Source organism: Myotis daubentonii, chromosome X (assembly GCF_963259705.1).
Source record: "Myotis daubentonii chromosome X, mMyoDau2.1, whole genome shotgun sequence".
NCBI classification, from domain to species: domain Eukaryota; kingdom Metazoa; phylum Chordata; class Mammalia; order Chiroptera; family Vespertilionidae; genus Myotis; species Myotis daubentonii.
The window spans coordinates 67,133,501-67,152,295 of NC_081861.1; the positions used below are offsets into that span (position 1 = coordinate 67,133,501).

Genomic DNA, 18,795 nt, shown 5'->3' on the forward strand with positions numbered 1-18,795 from the left:
GTCATGGTCTTCAGGCCCACCCCAGTTACCACAATCATTCTGGGAGCCATCCCCGACCCCAGCCTTGACTTGTTCAAAACCCTTGCGAAAGTCTTCTCTTCCCCAACAACCTCCGCCAGTTACTCCCACCAGCGCCCCTCCCCGCGCACCGTCGCCATTAGAAACTGCTCCCTTAAGTCCCTGATTCTACCATTCCCACACTGCCCACACCTTCTACCTTCCAATTCTCCATGAGATATCTCCTGGATGTCTCGCAGCTACTTCTCCCACCAAATGACAGAAACAGCGGAATCAGAAGTATTGCGGTGCTGTTCAGTCCTTTAATGACATTAGTTGACAACAGAACCTGGCTTCCTGAGCTAGGCGACATTTAGCTTGGGCTGCTCCAATGACTCTTGCCAGGCTCGGGGACGCAGGCTTTCAGCCTCTTCTAGATGCACGCTTTGGGTCGAACAGAGTGAACGCTGCATCACGGTAGCGCGGCACTTCATGGCTGTTGGCTGCCCTCTCCGCCTCTGGCTCGGCAGTAGGCGCACTCGGCACACTTGGCGCACTTGGAGCACTTGGCGCACGTTGGTTGTTGACCTCCATGCCCACCATCTCCACGATGTAGTCCGTCAGGGAGTCGAGCATGACCATAACCAAGTCATTTGCGCCGGAACTTTGATCTTGATTCTGTTGATTGTTTTGAAGAAGGCGATCCACGTAGGTCAAAGGAGACTGCAACTCGGCGGTTAAATCGTGGCCTGGAGTCTTGGTGGAGTTCGCAGGGCTTTGATTTTGTGACATGGTTGTTGATTTCAGTCCGATCAGCCCTTCTTAACTGTACGTATAGCTGGACTAGGTCTTTGAAGACACCACCGCTCAGCTCTGCGTCTTAGATCTCTGCACTCTAGCCCCTCATTGGTCAGGGAGCCCTTTATGACATCCTGGACTTTGGGTCGTCATAGGTGTCCATTGTGACCTCATCAGACCTCAGCCTAGAAATGTCCCCTACAGGGACCTGTAACTCTAGCGACTGGCCCCTGACTTTTGAGGGAACTGTCATTTTCTGCTTGACTTTAACATTGTAAAAATAAATGTGTTTCAATAGAAAACTTTTCCCATCTTAAGGACACAATTCCATGCCATCTGATTCTAACCTTACATTGTCTTTAAGGTCCTTTACAACCTTTGATTGGTTGTAGGCTACTGATAAACATGTAAACTGTCTTGTTTAGCAGATATTAAATTGCCCCCCTGTGATGATGTCAGGAAACCAGTTTTACATCCATTTATACATTCATTGAAATGTTCTTGATTAATATTCCCATATCTAAATTTGTTTTCTCTTTTCAACCAGTTATAACACCTTGCCATTCCCTCATTGAGAAAATAGAATCTTTTAACACATGTTCATTTTATATCTGTATGAATGTTTTGGTTTTTTACACCTTTTGAAAAATATATTTTAATCATTTTGGAAGTCACAATGAGTTGCTCAGTAGATTCATCTGTCAGAATCAGGTAGATGTTGTTGAGCCTCATTTTTAAGAATCATTTGAAGCCCAGATGTGCTTTTTCTTGGCTGTCCTAGGTGAAGCCAAAGCACCAAGAGATGTTTATTTTTGTTTTGTTTTTTTTTTATCATTTTCATTTTCCTCTCTACTAATATTGTGTTTCTGCTTTGTTTTTGGTTCATTTATTTATAGCTGATCACAGTCATAAATATGTCTATTCCAAAAGAGAGAATGTAGAAGGAAGAAAGGAGTCTCTGACCCAAGCAACTTCAATATTGAAGCACACAAACCTGCATAGCTTCAAGGCCTGGAAATGATCATTGTTGAGGTGAGGCTCTTCCTTCTGATCCCATGAATTCACCTGGCTCCACAGCTCTGCCCTCTATGTTCTGCACTCAGAATCATCTTTCCTTTTGAATTGAGCACATGTTTGCAGTTGAGTAGTTTATCAGCCCATTTTCTGCTTGTCAACACCTGGAAGTACCACAACCTTCTATCATTTCATCCTCGGTCTATTCTTTCAGTTAAAAATGACATTGTTTCTGTTGATTTAACATATGCAAAAATCCTGTAGTCTCCCATGTATGTCGTGGGGATTCATGTCCTTAGACAAGAAGCTCCTTCCCACATCCCTCTTGGAAAATCTCATCTCTATTTGTTGCTTCTGCTAAGATAGCTGGGAACATCCATGATTCATATCCTATATTGCTTCAAAGAGCCCTCTGAATACTCTGACCTTTTGATTCCTCAGCTGTACTAGCACATGGATGACTAGCTACATCCTTGATTTTATCTCCATGGGACACTTTCCTGACAGTGAATCCTCTCATTTTAATGTCTTTCACAATCTGGATAGGCTGAGAATTTCTTGTATCTTCATGTACTGGTTCTTTTTTGCTTACCAGTTCTTCCCTCGATTTATGTATTTTCTTTAAAATAGCAAGAAAAAGCAATGTCATGCCTTCAACACTTTCCTTGGGAACCTGCTCAGCTACATGTGCATTGTTACAATTCACCTGTGATTTCTGCCCCTAGATAACAAGAATTTCCTCTCCTCCAGATTCCAATATTTTCCCTCTAAATCTTCACCAACAACATCTGATATTCATATGTTTATCAATAGTCTGTTTTTGATGATTAGGTATTCTCTAAGACAGTGGTTCTCAACCTTCCTAATGCAGCGACCCTTTAATACAGTTCCTCATGTTGTGATGACCCCCAACCATAAAATTATTTTCGTTGCTACTTCACAACTGTAATTTTGCTACTGTTATGAATCACAATGTAAATATCTGATATGCAGGATGTATTTTCATTGTTACAAATTGAACATAATTAAAGCATAGTGATTAATCACAAAAACAATATGTAATTTTATATGTGTTTTCCGATGGTCTAAGGTGACCCCTGTGAAAGGGTCGTTCGACCCCCAAAGGGTTTGCGACCCATAGGTTGAGAACCGCTGCTCTAAGACAATAAAGGCCTTTTCAGCTGTGCTCCTCACTTCCTTTTTTAAATTAATCTTTATTAGAGAGACAGAAGATGGCGGCGATATAGGCAGACGCGTCCCAGGTCGTGTCCCGGAGCAAATGGAGTGAGCAGCTGAAACTAGTAACACCCACACCGAATTGGCGAAATTGCTCAGCTGGTGAGACCATTTGCAGCCGGGAAGAGCAGAACTCCCCTGGAAAGGTAAAAAAAAAAAAAAAAAAAAAAAAACAAAACAAAACAAAACAAAAAAAAACACAGGGATTTGGGCAGGAAAGTTTGCCAGACCTCTGAGCCAAGAGAGTTGGAGGGAGACCGCGTGGCAGACAGCCGCGTCCCTTGGGACAGGCACAGCCCCTGACTGGGGGAAAGGAGAACCGCGGGATTCCTGGCGCCGCCTGGGGAGTTGAGAGCTGGGTTCTGTGATCACAGAGGACTGAGCCTAAAGGGGGCAGCCTGAAGAGCTGACCAGACCATGCAGTCCTGGTAAGAGAAGAAGCTTACAGAAACCAAGCCTTCCCTGTTTCCGTGGCCGGCATTTGTTTGTTTGTTTTCACTGAATCCTGTTCATGGGACATTTCGGATACAGACACTCACCTGTGCTGAAGAGAGGGAGAGTGTGCAGAGGAGTGGAATCTGGGGAGAGACTGGGGAGAGAGGGGGAGCCGGGAGAGGTGGCAGCGAATTGAGTGCTGAGACACCCCTGAGCCCAGGACTGGGGCAGCCATTCTCTCCGGAGAGTGAGACTCCTCCCCCCAGCCCCCAGGCAAGGAGCACAGCCACACCCAGATTCCACCCTGTAGGAGATCAAGGATTAAAATAACCTGATCAGTCCCTGGGAATTAACAGGGTCTGGCCTATAGAGGGATTTTCAATCCCAGCAACAACATAGCGCCCGTAACTATTACGCAGCCAGCTCTGGGCAGTGAACTTCCACTGGACAGAGAGGCCCTATAGCCTCAGAGGCCAACCCCAGAACACTGCCACCCAGAGGCTGACCCACAAACTGACTCTTTGCTAAACACAAAATAAGGCAGTCTGGGAAACAAATACGACCTGCTTTAAAATAAGGACTGTGGTTTACAACACAGAGGAACAGTGAATTGCAGGGAAACTCAACACTCTCCTGAATACCTGGCAGGTCTAAGGTGAGCCACACTGAAGAATAGAAGAACCGAAGGACCTTCACTACTGCAATTTTTTTTTCTTTTTTCATCTTTTAACTAAGAACCCATTTTTTTTCTTTTTTTTTTCTTCTTTTTTTTTCTTCTTTTTTTTTCTTCTTTTTCCATCACCTGATTTTACCCTTTTAATTACTACCTTCTTATTTTTAACCAGTATTATTACTGCTATCATTTTACCATTTTTTAAAGTGCCACTTTATTTTCTCTTTATTTTATTTTGGGATTAGTGTTCTCCATTCTATTTTCATCTTTATATTATTGGTTGTTTCTAGTTTGCATTCATCTCCAGGGAGCTGTTGCTGGAATTTGTTGGGATTAGTGGCGGTTCTATAGGAGTCTTCTCCTCATATAAAAAGTCTCTTCCCCTCCTCCACTTCATTCTCTCTTTTCGCTCTTTTTTTTCTTTTCTTTTCTCGCTTTTATTTCCCCCCCTCCTTTTTCCTAATTTCATTTTTGCACTCCTTTTTTTGGTCCCTATGCTTCTTTTCTTTTTTCTCTTTTATCTTATTCTCTTCCTTCTTCCTTATCCCCTAATTCTCTTTATTCGGGTGGTCACCTTTATTTGGGGTTATTAATATCGTGAATATCTTTGTGTATAGTGCCTGGTATGTGGTGCCTTGTTGTGTTGTATTTTGTGCCTTTAAATCAATGCAGCAGATCCAAGCAACAGTAACCTCCTGAGCACCACACCCTCTGCTGAGGAACAGCAGCTGTACATGAAACCTCACCCCACCAGCCAGAAGAGCCACCGCAGCTGTGAACAGCACCCACCAGAGGAGCTGCTGCCAACTGAAGAGCAGCTGCTACCACAACCGCCCGAAGAGCAACCACAGACCAAGGAGTCACTGCCACCCAGGGAGCAACCACTGAACGACTCAACGTCTAGATATGTCAGTGAGATCAAACATGGGTAGACAAAGAAACCCCCAAAGGAAAGAGAAGGAGGACTCTCCAGAAAAGCAGCTAAGTAATACAGAGGCATGCAACATGACACATAAAGAATTCAGAATAAGGGTCCTAGAGTGCATGAACAGGATAGAGGAAAAAATCAACAACCTCTGCAAGAAGCAAGAAGAAACAGATGAAAAAATCGATAACATATGGAAGAAGCTAGAAGAAACAGATGAAAAAATCAACAACTTAAGTAAGACCCAAGAAGAAATGAAGAGTGATATAGCTGCAATGAAAAACTCCATTGAAAGTATCAACAGTAGACTAGGAGAAGCGGAGGACCGAATTAGTGAATTAGAAGACAAGGAAGCAAAACACACCCAAAATGTACTGCAATTGGAGAAAAAAATTAAAAGACAGGAGGAGAGCCTAAGGGAGCTTTGGGACAACATGAAATGAAACAACATATGAATAATAGGGGTACCAGAACAACAGAAAGATGAACAAGGATTAGAAAACCTATTAGAAGAAATAATATCAGAAAACTTCCCTGAGGTGGGGAAGAAAAAAGTCACACAAGCCCAGAGAGTCCCAAACAAGGTGAACCCGAAAAGACCCACACCAAGACACATCATAATTACCATGGCAAATGTTCAGGACAAAGAGAGAATCTTACAGGCTGCAAGAGAGAGACGGAAAGTTACATACAAGAGATCGCCCATTAGATTGTCAAATGATGTCTCAACAGAAACACATCAGGCCAGAAAAGAATGGACAGAAATTTACAAAGTGATGCAAAGCAAAGGACTGGATCCAAGAATACTCTATCCAGCAAGGCTATCATTCAAACTTGAAGGGGAAATAAGAATCTTCACAGACAAAAAAAAAAGGCTAAGGGAGTTTATCACCACCAAGCCAGCAATGCAAGGAATGCTAAAGGGACTGGTGTAAAAAGAAGAAATAAAAAGCTCAGAAAGAAAACAGCCACACAAAAAAAGAAATGGCTACAAACAAGTACCTTTCAATAATAACTTTAAACGTAAATGGACTAAATGCTCCAACCAAAAGACATCGAGTGGCTGAATGGATAAAAAAACATGACCCATACATCTGCTGTCTACAAGAAACCCACCTCATTAGAAGGGACTCACACGGACTGAAAGTGAAAGGATGGAAAAATATCTTTCAGGCAAATGAAAAGGAAAAGAAAGCTGGGGTAGCAATACTTATATCGGACAAAATAGACCTCAAAGTGAAGGCCATAACAAGAGATAAGGAAGGCCACTTCATAATACTAAGGGGATCAATACAACAAGAAGATATAACCCTGGTAAACATATATGCACCCAATGCAGGAGCACCCAAATTCATAAAAAAAAAACTCCTGGAAGATATCAAAGGAGAGATCGACAACAATACAATCATAGTAGGGGACTTTAATGCACCATTGACAGCACTGGATAAGTCCTATAGACAAACAATCAGCAAAGATACAGCAATCCTAAATGACTCACTAGATCAGATGGACTTAATTGACATCTTCAGAACACTTCACCCCAAAGCCAGAGAATATACATTCTTCTCAGGTGCTCATGGGACATCTTCAAAAATAGACCACATATTGGGTCACAAGCAAAGTATCCCCAAATTCAAGAAGATTGAAATCATAAAAAGCATCTTCGCAGACCACGATGGCATAATACTAGAAATAAACTACAATAAAAACAACCCAAAATACTCAAACACCTGGAAGCTGAATAGCATGCTATTAAATATTGACTGGGTTACCAATGAGATCAAAGAAGAAATTAAAAACATTAAGACTTGCTTGAATTTTAAGTCTTAGACCAGAGAGTAGCTTTTATATATTACTGTTTAAAGTAGCAGTATCCACAAAAGAGGACAAAATAATATATTGTAATGGCAGTTAAAGCACTACTTAATAATCCCTGTCTCAAGTCCTTTTTTGTAACGAGGCAGTATATAAATAAATGAAATCAGCGGACTCTAATTCCTTTTATATATGTTTCTTTGTTTTTCCCACCACTCCTCAGTCCTCCTGTAAAGCCCCAATCCCATGAAGTTCATGCCAACTGCTATGCTACCCTCTCTGCCACCCCCGTTGCCACCACTTCCTACGTTTAGACATTCCCAATTAGGAATAAATCCTTTGGCGCCTCAGTCATGGTCTTCAGGCCCACCCCAGTTACCACAATCATTCTGGGAGCCATCCCCGACCCCAGCCTTGACTTGTTCAAAACCCTTGCGAAAGTCTTCTCTTCCCCAACAACCTCCGCCAGTTACTCCCACCAGCGCCCCTCCCCGCGCACCGTCGCCATTAGAAACTGCTCCCTTAAGTCCCTGATTCTACCATTCCCACACTGCCCACACCTTCTACCTTCCAATTCTCCATGAGATATCTCCTGGATGTCTCGCAGCTACTTCTCCCACCAAATGACAGAAACAGCGGAATCAGAAGTATTGCGGTGCTGTTCAGTCCTTTAATGACATTAGTTGACAACAGAACCTGGCTTCCTGAGCTAGGCGACATTTAGCTTGGGCTGCTCCAATGACTCTTGCCAGGCTCGGGGACGCAGGCTTTCAGCCTCTTCTAGATGCACGCTTTGGGTCGAACAGAGTGAACGCTGCATCACGGTAGCGCGGCACTTCATGGCTGTTGGCTGCCCTCTCCGCCTCTGGCTCGGCAGTAGGCGCACTCGGCACACTTGGCGCACTTGGAGCACTTGGCGCACGTTGGTTGTTGACCTCCATGCCCACCATCTCCACGATGTAGTCCGTCAGGGAGTCGAGCATGACCATAACCAAGTCATTTGCGCCGGAACCTTGATCTTGATTCTGTTGATTGTTTTGAAGAAGGCGATCCACGTAGGTCAAAGGAGACTGCAACTCGGCGGTTAAATCGTGGCCTGGAGTCTTGGTGGAGTTCGCAGGGCTTTGATTTTGTGACATGGTTGTTGATTTCAGTCCGATCAGCCCTTCTTAACTGTACGTATAGCTGGACTAGGTCTTTGAAGACACCACCGCTCAGCTCTGCGTCTTAGATCTCTGCACTCTAGCCCCTCATTGGTCAGGGAGCCCTTTATGACATCCTGGACTTTGGGTCGTCATAGGTGTCCATTGTGACCTCATCAGACCTCAGCCTAGAAATGTCCCCTACAGGGACCTGTAACTCTAGCGACTGGCCCCTGACTTTTGAGGGAACTGTCATTTTCTGCTTGACTTTAACATTGTAAAAATAAATGTGTTTCAATAGAAAACTTTTCCCATCTTAAGGACACAATTCCATGCCATCTGATTCTAACCTTACATTGTCTTTAAGGTCCTTTACAACCTTTGATTGGTTGTAGGCTACTGATAAACATGTAAACTGTCTTGTTTAGCAGATATTAAATTGCCCCCCTGTGATGATGTCAGGAAACCAGTTTTACATCCATTTATACATTCATTGAAATGTTCTTGATTAATATTCCCATATCTAAATTTGTTTTCTCTTTTCAACCAGTTATAACACCTTGCCATTCCCTCATTGAGAAAATAGAATCTTTTAACACATGTTCATTTTATATCTGTATGAATGTTTTGGTTTTTTACACCTTTTGAAAAATATATTTTAATCATTTTGGAAGTCACAATGAGTTGCTCAGTAGATTCATCTGTCAGAATCAGGTAGATGTTGTTGAGCCTCATTTTTAAGAATCATTTGAAGCCCAGATGTGCTTTTTCTTGGCTGTCCTAGGTGAAGCCAAAGCACCAAGAGATGTTTATTTTTGTTTCGTTTTTTTTTTTTATCATTTTCATTTTCCTCTCTACTAATATTGTGTTTCTGCTTTGTTTTTGGTTCATTTATTTATAGCTGATCACAGTCATAAATATGTCTATTCCAAAAGAGAGAATGTAGAAGGAAGAAAGGAGTCTCTGACCCAAGCAACTTCAATATTGAAGCACACAAACCTGCATAGCTTCAAGGCCTGGAAATGATCATTGTTGAGGTGAGGCTCTTCCTTCTGATCCCATGAATTCACCTGGCTCCACAGCTCTGCCCTCTATGTTCTGCACTCAGAATCATCTTTCCTTTTGAATTGAGCACATGTTTGCAGTTGAGTAGTTTATCAGCCCATTTTCTGCTTGTCAACACCTGGAAGTACCACAACCTTCTATCATTTCATCCTCGGTCTATTCTTTCAGTTAAAAATGACATTGTTTCTGTTGATTTAACATATGCAAAAATCCTGTAGTCTCCCATGTATGTCGTGGGGATTCATGTCCTTAGACAAGAAGCTCCTTCCCACATCCCTCTTGGAAAATCTCATCTCTATTTGTTGCTTCTGCTAAGATAGCTGGGAACATCCATGATTCATATCCTATATTGCTTCAAAGAGCCCTCTGAATACTCTGACCTTTTGATTCCTCAGCTGTACTAGCACATGGATGACTAGCTACATCCTTGATTTTATCTCCATGGGACACTTTCCTGACAGTGAATCCTCTCATTTTAATGTCTTTCACAATCTGGATAGGCTGAGAATTTCTTGTATCTTCATGTACTGGTTCTTTTTTGCTTACCAGTTCTTCCCTCGATTTATGTATTTTCTTTAAAATAGCAAGAAAAAGCAATGTCATGCCTTCAACACTTTCCTTGGGAACCTGCTCAGCTACATGTGCATTGTTACAATTCACCTGTGATTTCTGCCCCTAGATAACAAGAATTTCCTCTCCTCCAGATTCCAATATTTTCCCTCTAAATCTTCACCAACAACATCTGATATTCATATGTTTATCAATAGTCTGTTTTTGATGATTAGGTATTCTCTAAGACAGTGGTTCTCAACCTTCCTAATGCAGCGACCCTTTAATACAGTTCCTCATGTTGTGATGACCCCCAACCATAAAATTATTTTCGTTGCTACTTCACAACTGTAATTTTGCTACTGTTATGAATCACAATGTAAATATCTGATATGCAGGATGTATTTTCATTGTTACAAATTGAACATAATTAAAGCATAGTGATTAATCACAAAAACAATATGTAATTTTATATGTGTTTTCCGATGGTCTAAGGTGACCCCTGTGAAAGGGTCGTTCGACCCCCAAAGGGTTTGCGACCCATAGGTTGAGAACCGCTGCTCTAAGACAATAAAGGCCTTTTCAGCTGTGCTCCTCACTTCCTTTTTTAAATTAATCTTTATTAGAGAGACAGAAGATGGCGGCGATATAGGCAGACGCGTCCCAGGTCGTGTCCCGGAGCAAATGGAGTGAGCAGCTGAAACTAGTAACACCCACACCGAATTGGCGAAATTGCTCAGCTGGTGAGACCATTTGCAGCCGGGAAGAGCAGAACTCCCCTGGAAAGGTAAAAAAAAAAACAAAACAAACAAACAAACAAACAAAAAAAAAACCAGGGATTTGGGCAGGAAAGTTTGCCAGACCTCTGAGCCAAGAGAGTTGGAGGGAGACCGCGTGGCAGACAGCCGCGTCCCTTGGGACAGGCACAGCCCCTGACTGGGGGAAAGGAGAACCGCGGGATTCCTGGCGCCGCCTGGGGAGTTGAGAGCTGGGTTCTGTGATCACAGAGGACTGAGCCTAAAGGGGGCAGCCTGAAGAGCTGACCAGACCATGCAGTCCTGGTAAGAGAAGAAGCTTACAGAAACCAAGCCTTCCCTGTTTCCGTGGCCGGCATTTGTTTGTTTGTTTTCACTGAATCCTGTTCATGGGACATTTCGGATACAGACACTCACCTGTGCTGAAGAGAGGGAGAGTGTGCAGAGGAGTGGAATCTGGGGAGAGACTGGGGAGAGAGGGGGAGCCGGGAGAGGTGGCAGCGAATTGAGTGCTGAGACACCCCTGAGCCCAGGACTGGGGCAGCCATTCTCTCCGGAGAGTGAGACTCCTCCCCCCAGCCCCCAGGCAAGGAGCACAGCCACACCCAGATTCCACCCTGTAGGAGATCAAGGATTAAAATAACCTGATCAGTCCCTGGGAATTAACAGGGTCTGGCCTATAGAGGGATTTTCAATCCCAGCAACAACATAGCGCCCGTAACTATTACGCAGCCAGCTCTGGGCAGTGAACTTCCACTGGACAGAGAGGCCCTATAGCCTCAGAGGCCAACCCCAGAACACTGCCACCCAGAGGCTGACCCACAAACTGACTCTTTGCTGAACACAAAATAAGGCAGTCTGGGAAACAAATACGACCTGCTTTAAAATAAGGACTGTGGTTTACAACACAGAGGAACAGTGAATTGCAGGGAAACTCAACACTCTCCTGAATACCTGGCAGGTCTAAGGTGAGCCACACTGAAGAATAGAAGAACCGAAGGACCTTCACTACTGCAATTTTTTTTTTCTTTTTTCATCTTTTAACTAAGAACCCATTTTTTTTCTTTTTTTTTCTTCTTTTTTTTCTTCTTTTTTTTTCTTCTTTTTCCATCACCTGATTTTACCCTTTTAATTACTACCTTCTTATTTTTAACCAGTATTATTACTGCTACCATTTTACCATTTTTTAAAGTGCCACTTTATTTTCTCTTTATTTTATTTTGGGATTAGTGTTCTCCATTCTATTTTCATCTTTATATTATTGGTTGTTTCTAGTTTGCATTCATCTCCAGGGAGCTGTTGCTGGAATTTGTTGGGATTAGTGGCGGTTCTATAGGAGTCTTCTCCTCATATAAAAAGTCTCTTCCCCTCCTCCACTTCATTCTCTCTTTTCGCTCTTTCTTTTCTTTTCTTTTCTTTTCTTTTCTTTTCTTTTCTTGCTTTTATTTCCCCCCCTCCTTTTTCCTAATTTCATTTTTGCACTCCTTTTTTTGGTCCCTATGCTTCTTTTCTTTTTTCTCTTTTATCTTATTCTCTTCCTTCTTCCTTATCCCCTAATTCTCTTTATTCGGGTGGTCACCTTTATTTGGGGTTATTAATATCGTGAATATCTTTGTGTATAGTGCCTGGTATGTGGTGCCTTGTTGTGTTGTATTTTGTGCCTTTAAATCAATGCAGCAGATCCAAGCAACAGTAACCTCCTGAGCACCACACCCTCTGCTGAGGAACAGCAGCTGTACATGAAACCTCACCCCACCAGCCAGAAGAGCCACCGCAGCTGTGAACAGCACCCACCAGAGGAGCTGCTGCCAACTGAAGAGCAGCTGCTACCGCAACCGCCCGAAGAGCAACCACAGACCAAGGAGTCACTGCCACCCAGGGAGCAACCACTGAACGACTCAACGTCTAGATATGTCAGTGAGATCAAACATGGGTAGACAAAGAAACCCCCAAAGGAAAGAGAAGGAGGACTCTCCAGAAAAGCAGCTAAGTAATACAGAGGCATGCAACATGACACATAAAGAATTCAGAATAAGGGTCCTAGAGTGCATGAACAGGATAGAGGAAAAAATCAACAACCTCTGCAAGAAGCAAGAAGAAACAGATGAAAAAATCGATAACATATGGAAGAAGCTAGAAGAAACAGATGAAAAAATCAACAACTTAAGTAAGACCCAAGAAGAAATGAAGAGTGATATAGCTGCAATGAAAAACTCCATTGAAAGTATCAACAGTAGACTAGGAGAAGCGGAGGACCGAATTAGTGAATTAGAAGACAAGGAAGCAAAACACACCCAAAATGTACTGCAATTGGAGAAAAAAATTAAAAGACAGGAGGAGAGCCTAAGGGAGCTTTGGGACAACATGAAATGAAACAACATATGAATAATAGGGGTACCAGAACAACAGAAAGATGAACAAGGATTAGAAAACCTATTAGAAGAAATAATATCAGAAAACTTCCCTGAGGTGGGGAAGAAAAAAGTCACACAAGCCCAGAGAGTCCCAAACAAGGTGAACCCGAAAAGACCCACACCAAGACACATCATAATTACCATGGCAAATGTTCAGGACAAAGAGAGAATCTTACAGGCTGCAAGAGAGAGACGGAAAGTTACATACAAGAGATCGCCCATTAGATTGTCAAATGATGTCTCAACAGAAACACATCAGGCCAGAAAAGAATGGACAGAAATTTACAAAGTGATGCAAAGCAAAGGACTGAATCCAAGAATACTCTATCCAGCAAGGCTATCATTCAAACTTGAAGGGGAAATAAGAAGCTTCACAGACAAAAAAAAAAGGCTAAGGGAGTTTATCACCACCAAGCCAGCAATGCAAGGAATGCTAAAGGGACTGGTGTAAAAAGAAGAAATAAAAAGCTCAGAAAGAAAACAGCCACACAAAAAAAGAAATGGCTACAAACAAGTACCTTTCAATAATAACTTTAAACGTAAATGGACTAAATGCTCCAACCAAAAGACATCGAGTGGCTGAATGGATAAAAAAACATGACCCATACATCTGCTGTCTACAAGAAACCCACCTCATTAGAAGGGACTCACACGGACTGAAAGTGAAAGGATGGAAAAATATCTTTCAGGCAAATGAAAAGGAAAAGAAAGCTGGGGTAGCAATACTTATATCGGACAAAATAGACCTCAAAGTGAAGGCCATAACAAGAGATAAGGAAGGCCACTTCATAATACTAAGGGGATCAATACAACAAGAAGATATAACCCTGGTAAACATATATGCACCCAATGCAGGAGCACCCAAATTCATAAAAAAAAAACTCCTGGAAGATATCAAAGGAGAGATCGACAACAATACAATCATAGTAGGGGACTTTAATGCACCATTGACAGCACTGGATAAGTCCTATAGACAAACAATCAGCAAAGATACAGCAATCCTAAATGACTCACTAGATCAGATGGACTTAATTGACATCTTCAGAACACTTCACCCCAAAGCCAGAGAATATACATTCTTCTCAGGTGCTCATGGGACATCTTCAAAAATAGACCACATATTGGGTCACAAGCAAAGTATCCCCAAATTCAAGAAGATTGAAATCATAAAAAGCATCTTCGCAGACCACGATGGCATAATACTAGAAATAAACTACAATAAAAACAACCCAAAATACTCAAACACCTGGAAGCTGAATAGCATGCTATTAAATATTGACTGGGTTACCAATGAGATCAAAGAAGAAATTAAAAACATTAAGACTTGCTTGAATTTTAAGTCTTAGACCAGAGAGTAGCTTTTATATATTACTGTTTAAAGTAGCAGTATCCACAAAAGAGGACAAAATAATATATTGTAATGGCAGTTAAAGCACTACTTAATAATCCCTGTCTCAAGTCCTTTTTTGTAACGAGGCAGTATATAAATAAATGAAATCAGCGGACTCTAATTCCTTTTATATATGTTTCTTTGTTTTTCCCACCACTCCTCAGTCCTCCTGTAAAGCCCCAATCCCATGAAGTTCATGCCAACTGCTATGCTACCCTCTCTGCCACCCCCGTTGCCACCACTTCCTACGTTTAGACATTCCCAATTAGGAATAAATCCTTTGGCGCCTCAGTCATGGTCTTCAGGCCCACCCCAGTTACCACAATCATTCTGGGAGCCATCCCCGACCCCAGCCTTGACTTGTTCAAAACCCTTGCGAAAGTCTTCTCTTCCCCAACAACCTCCGCCAGTTACTCCCACCAGCGCCCCTCCCCGCGCACCGTCGCCATTAGAAACTGCTCCCTTAAGTCCCTGATTCTACCATTCCCACACTGCCCACACCTTCTACCTTCCAATTCTCCATGAGATATCTCCTGGATGTCTCGCAGCTACTTCTCCCACCAAATGACAGAAACAGCGGAATCAGAAGTATTGCGGTGCTGTTCAGTCCTTTAATGACATTAGTTGACAACAGAACCTGGCTTCCTGAGCTAGGCGACATTTAGCTTGGGCTGCTCCAATGACTCTTGCCAGGCTCGGGGACGCAGGCTTTCAGCCTCTTCTAGATGCACGCTTTGGGTCGAACAGAGTGAACGCTGCATCACGGTAGCGCGGCACTTCATGGCTGTTGGCTGCCCTCTCCGCCTCTGGCTCGGCAGTAGGCGCACTCGGCACACTTGGCGCACTTGGAGCACTTGGCGCACGTTGGTTGTTGACCTCCATGCCCACCATCTCCACGATGTAGTCCGTCAGGGAGTCGAGCATGACCATAACCAAGTCATTTGCGCCGGAACCTTGATCTTGATTCTGTTGATTGTTTTGAAGAAGGCGATCCACGTAGGTCAAAGGAGACTGCAACTCGGCGGTTAAATCGTGGCCTGGAGTCTTGGTGGAGTTCGCAGGGCTTTGATTTTGTGACATGGTTGTTGATTTCAGTCCGATCAGCCCTTCTTAACTGTACGTATAGCTGGACTAGGTCTTTGAAGACACCACCGCTCAGCTCTGCGTCTTAGATCTCTGCACTCTAGCCCCTCATTGGTCAGGGAGCCCTTTATGACATCCTGGACTTTGGGTCGTCATAGGTGTCCATTGTGACCTCATCAGACCTCAGCCTAGAAATGTCCCCTACAGGGACCTGTAACTCTAGCGACTGGCCCCTGACTTTTGAGGGAACTGTCATTTTCTGCTTGACTTTAACATTGTAAAAATAAATGTGTTTCAATAGAAAACTTTTCCCATCTTAAGGACACAATTCCATGCCATCTGATTCTAACCTTACATTGTCTTTAAGGTCCTTTACAACCTTTGATTGGTTGTAGGCTACTGATAAACATGTAAACTGTCTTGTTTAGCAGATATTAAATTGCCCCCCTGTGATGATGTCAGGAAACCAGTTTTACATCCATTTATACATTCATTGAAATGTTCTTGATTAATATTCCCATATCTAAATTTGTTTTCTCTTTTCAACCAGTTATAACACCTTGCCATTCCCTCATTGAGAAAATAGAATCTTTTAACACATGTTCATTTTATATCTGTATGAATGTTTTGGTTTTTTACGCCTTTTGAAAAATATATTTTAATCATTTTGGAAGTCACAATGAGTTGCTCAGTAGATTCATCTGTCAGAATCAGGTAGATGTTGTTGAGCCTCATTTTTAAGAATCATTTGAAGCCCAGATGTGCTTTTTCTTGGCTGTCCTAGGTGAAGCCAAAGCACCAAGAGATGTTTATTTTTGTTTTGTTTTTTTTTTATCATTTTCATTTTCCTCTCTACTAATATTGTGTTTCTGCTTTGTTTTTGGTTCATTTATTTATAGCTGATCACAGTCATAAATATGTCTATTCCAAAAGAGAGAATGTAGAAGGAAGAAAGGAGTCTCTGACCCAAGCAACTTCAATATTGAAGCACACAAACCTGCATAGCTTCAAGGCCTGGAAATGATCATTGTTGAGGTGAGGCTCTTCCTTCTGATCCCATGAATTCACCTGGCTCCACAGCTCTGCCCTCTATGTTCTGCACTCAGAATCATCTTTCCTTTTGAATTGAGCACATGTTTGCAGTTGAGTAGTTTATCAGCCCATTTTCTGCTTGTCAACACCTGGAAGTACCACAACCTTCTATCATTTCATCCTCGGTCTATTCTTTCAGTTAAAAATGACATTGTTTCTGTTGATTTAACATATGCAAAAATCCTGTAGTCTCCCATGTATGTCGTGGGGATTCATGTCCTTAGACAAGAAGCTCCTTCCCACATCCCTCTTGGAAAATCTCATCTCTATTTGTTGCTTCTGCTAAGATAGCTGGGAACATCCATGATTCATATCCTATATTGCTTCAAAGAGCCCTCTGAATACTCTGACCTTTTGATTCCTCAGCTGTACTAGCACATGGATGACTAGCTACATCCTTGATTTTATCTCCATGGGACACTTTCCTGACAGTGAATCCTCTCATTTTAATGTCTTTCACAATCTGGATAGGCTGAGAATTTCTTGTATCTTCATGTACTGGTTCTTTTTTGCTTACCAGTTCTTCCCTCGATTTATGTATTTTCTTTAAAATAGCAAGAAAAAGCAATGTCATGCCTTCAACACTTTCCTTGGGAACCTGCTCAGCTACATGTGCATTGTTACAATTCACCTGTGATTTCTGCCCCTAGATAACAAGAATTTCCTCTCCTCCAGATTCCAATATTTTCCCTCTAAATCTTCACCAACAACATCTGATATTCATATGTTTATCAATAGTCTGTTTTTGATGATTAGGTATTCTCTAAGACAGTGGTTCTCAACCTTCCTAATGCAGCGACCCTTTAATACAGTTCCTCATGTTGTGATGACCCCAAACCATAAAATTATTTTCGTTGCTACTTCACAACTGTAATTTTGCTACTGTTATGAATCACAATGTAAATATCTGATATGCAGGATGTATTTTCATTGTTACAAATTGAACATAATTAAAGCATAGTGATTAATCACAAAAACAATATGTAATTTTATATGTGTTTTCCGATGGTCTAAGGTGACCCCTGTGAAAGGGTCGTTCGACCCCCAAAGGGTTTGCGACCCATAGGTTGAGAACCGCTGCTCTAAGACAATAAAGGCCTTTTCAGCTGTGCTCCTCACTTCCTTTTTTAAATTAATCTTTATTAGAGAGACAGAAGATGGCGGCGATATAGGCAGACGCGTCCCAGGTCGTGTCCCGGAGCAAATGGAGTGAGCAGCTGAAACTAGTAACACCCACACCGAATTGGCGAAATTGCTCAGCTGGTGAGACCATTTGCAGCCGGGAAGAGCAGAACTCCCCTGGAAAGGTAAAAAAAAAAAAAAAAAAAAAAAAAAAAAAAAAAAAAAACACAGGGATTTGGGCAGGAAAGTTTGCCAGACCTCTGAGCCAAGAGAGTTGGAGGGAGACCGCGTGGCAGACAGCCGCGTCCCTTGGGACAGGCACAGCCCCTGACTGGGGGAAAGGAGAACGGCGGGATTCCTGGCGCCGCCTGGGGAGTTGAGAGCTGGGTTCTGTGATCACAGAGGACTGAGCCTAAAGGGGGCAGCCTGAAGAGCTGACCAGACCATGCAGTCCTGGTAAGAGAAGAAGCTTACAGAAACCAAGCCTTCCCTGTTTCCGTGGCCGGCATTTGTTTGTTTGTTTTCACTGAATCCTGTTCATGGGACATTTCGGATACAGACACTCACCTGTGCTGAAGAGAGGGAGAGTGTGCAGAGGAGTGGAATCTGGGGAGAGACTGGGGAGAGAGGGGGAGCCGGGAGAGGTGGCAGCGAATTGAGTGCTGAGACACCCCTGAGCCCAGGACTGGGGCAGCCATTCTCTCCGGAGAGTGAGACTCCTCCCCCCAGCCCCCAGGCAAGGAGCACAGCCACACCCAGATTCCACCCTGTAGGAGATCAAGGATTAAAATAACCTGATCAGTCCCTGGGAATTAACAGGGTCTGGCCTATAGAGGGATTTTCAATCCCAGCAACAACATAGCGCCCGTAACTATTACGCAGCCAGCTCTGGGCAGTGAACTTCCACTGGACAGAGAGGCCCTATAGCCTCAGAGGCCAACCCCAGAACACTGCCACCCAGAGGCTGACCCACAAACTGACTCTTTGCTAAACACAAAATAAGGCAGTCTGGGAAACAAATACGACCTGCTTTAAAATAAGGACTGTGGTTTACAACACAGAGGAACAGTGAATTGCAGGGAAACTCAACACTCTCCTGAATACCTGGCAGGTCTAAGGTGAGCCACACTGAAGAATAGAAGAACCGAAGGACCTTCACTACTGCAATTTTTTTTTTCTTTTTTCATCTTTTAACTAAGAACCCATTTTTTTTCTTTTTTTTTCTTCTTTTTTTTTCTTCTTTTTTTTTCTTCTTTTTCCATCACCTGATTTTACCCTTTTAATTACTAC

At 42.7% G+C, this 18,795-nt stretch overlaps 3 protein-coding genes across 3 annotated transcripts; all 3 read right to left on the minus strand.

Moving 5' to 3' along the window:
• Nucleotides 1–420: 420 nt before the first annotated feature.
• LOC132225039 (huntingtin-interacting protein M-like) lies at nt 421–789 on the minus strand. Its single transcript, XM_059680249.1, has one exon. It carries the CDS (start codon nt 787–789, stop codon nt 421–423), a length of 369 nt encoding a protein of 122 aa, XP_059536232.1.
• A 6,874-nt stretch (nt 790–7,663) lies between these two features.
• On the minus strand, nt 7,664–8,032 carry LOC132225027 (huntingtin-interacting protein M-like). Its single transcript, XM_059680235.1, has one exon. The coding sequence runs from the start codon at nt 8,030–8,032 to the stop codon at nt 7,664–7,666; it is 369 nt and encodes a 122-aa protein (XP_059536218.1).
• Nucleotides 8,033–14,919: 6,887 nt separating this feature from the next.
• LOC132225028 (huntingtin-interacting protein M-like) lies at nt 14,920–15,288 on the minus strand. The gene has a single exon (XM_059680236.1). It carries the CDS (start codon nt 15,286–15,288, stop codon nt 14,920–14,922), a length of 369 nt encoding a protein of 122 aa, XP_059536219.1.
• Between the last annotated feature and the right edge of the window lie 3,507 nt (nt 15,289–18,795).

Bases quoted from the DNA above. Each gene is read 5' to 3' on its own strand.
- LOC132225027 (XM_059680235.1), bottom strand. From the start codon at position 8,032: ATGTCACAAAATCAAAGCCCTGCGAACTCCACCAAGACTCCAGGCCAC.
- LOC132225039 (XM_059680249.1), bottom strand. From the start codon at position 789: ATGTCACAAAATCAAAGCCCTGCGAACTCCACCAAGACTCCAGGCCAC.
- LOC132225028 (XM_059680236.1), bottom strand. From the start codon at position 15,288: ATGTCACAAAATCAAAGCCCTGCGAACTCCACCAAGACTCCAGGCCAC.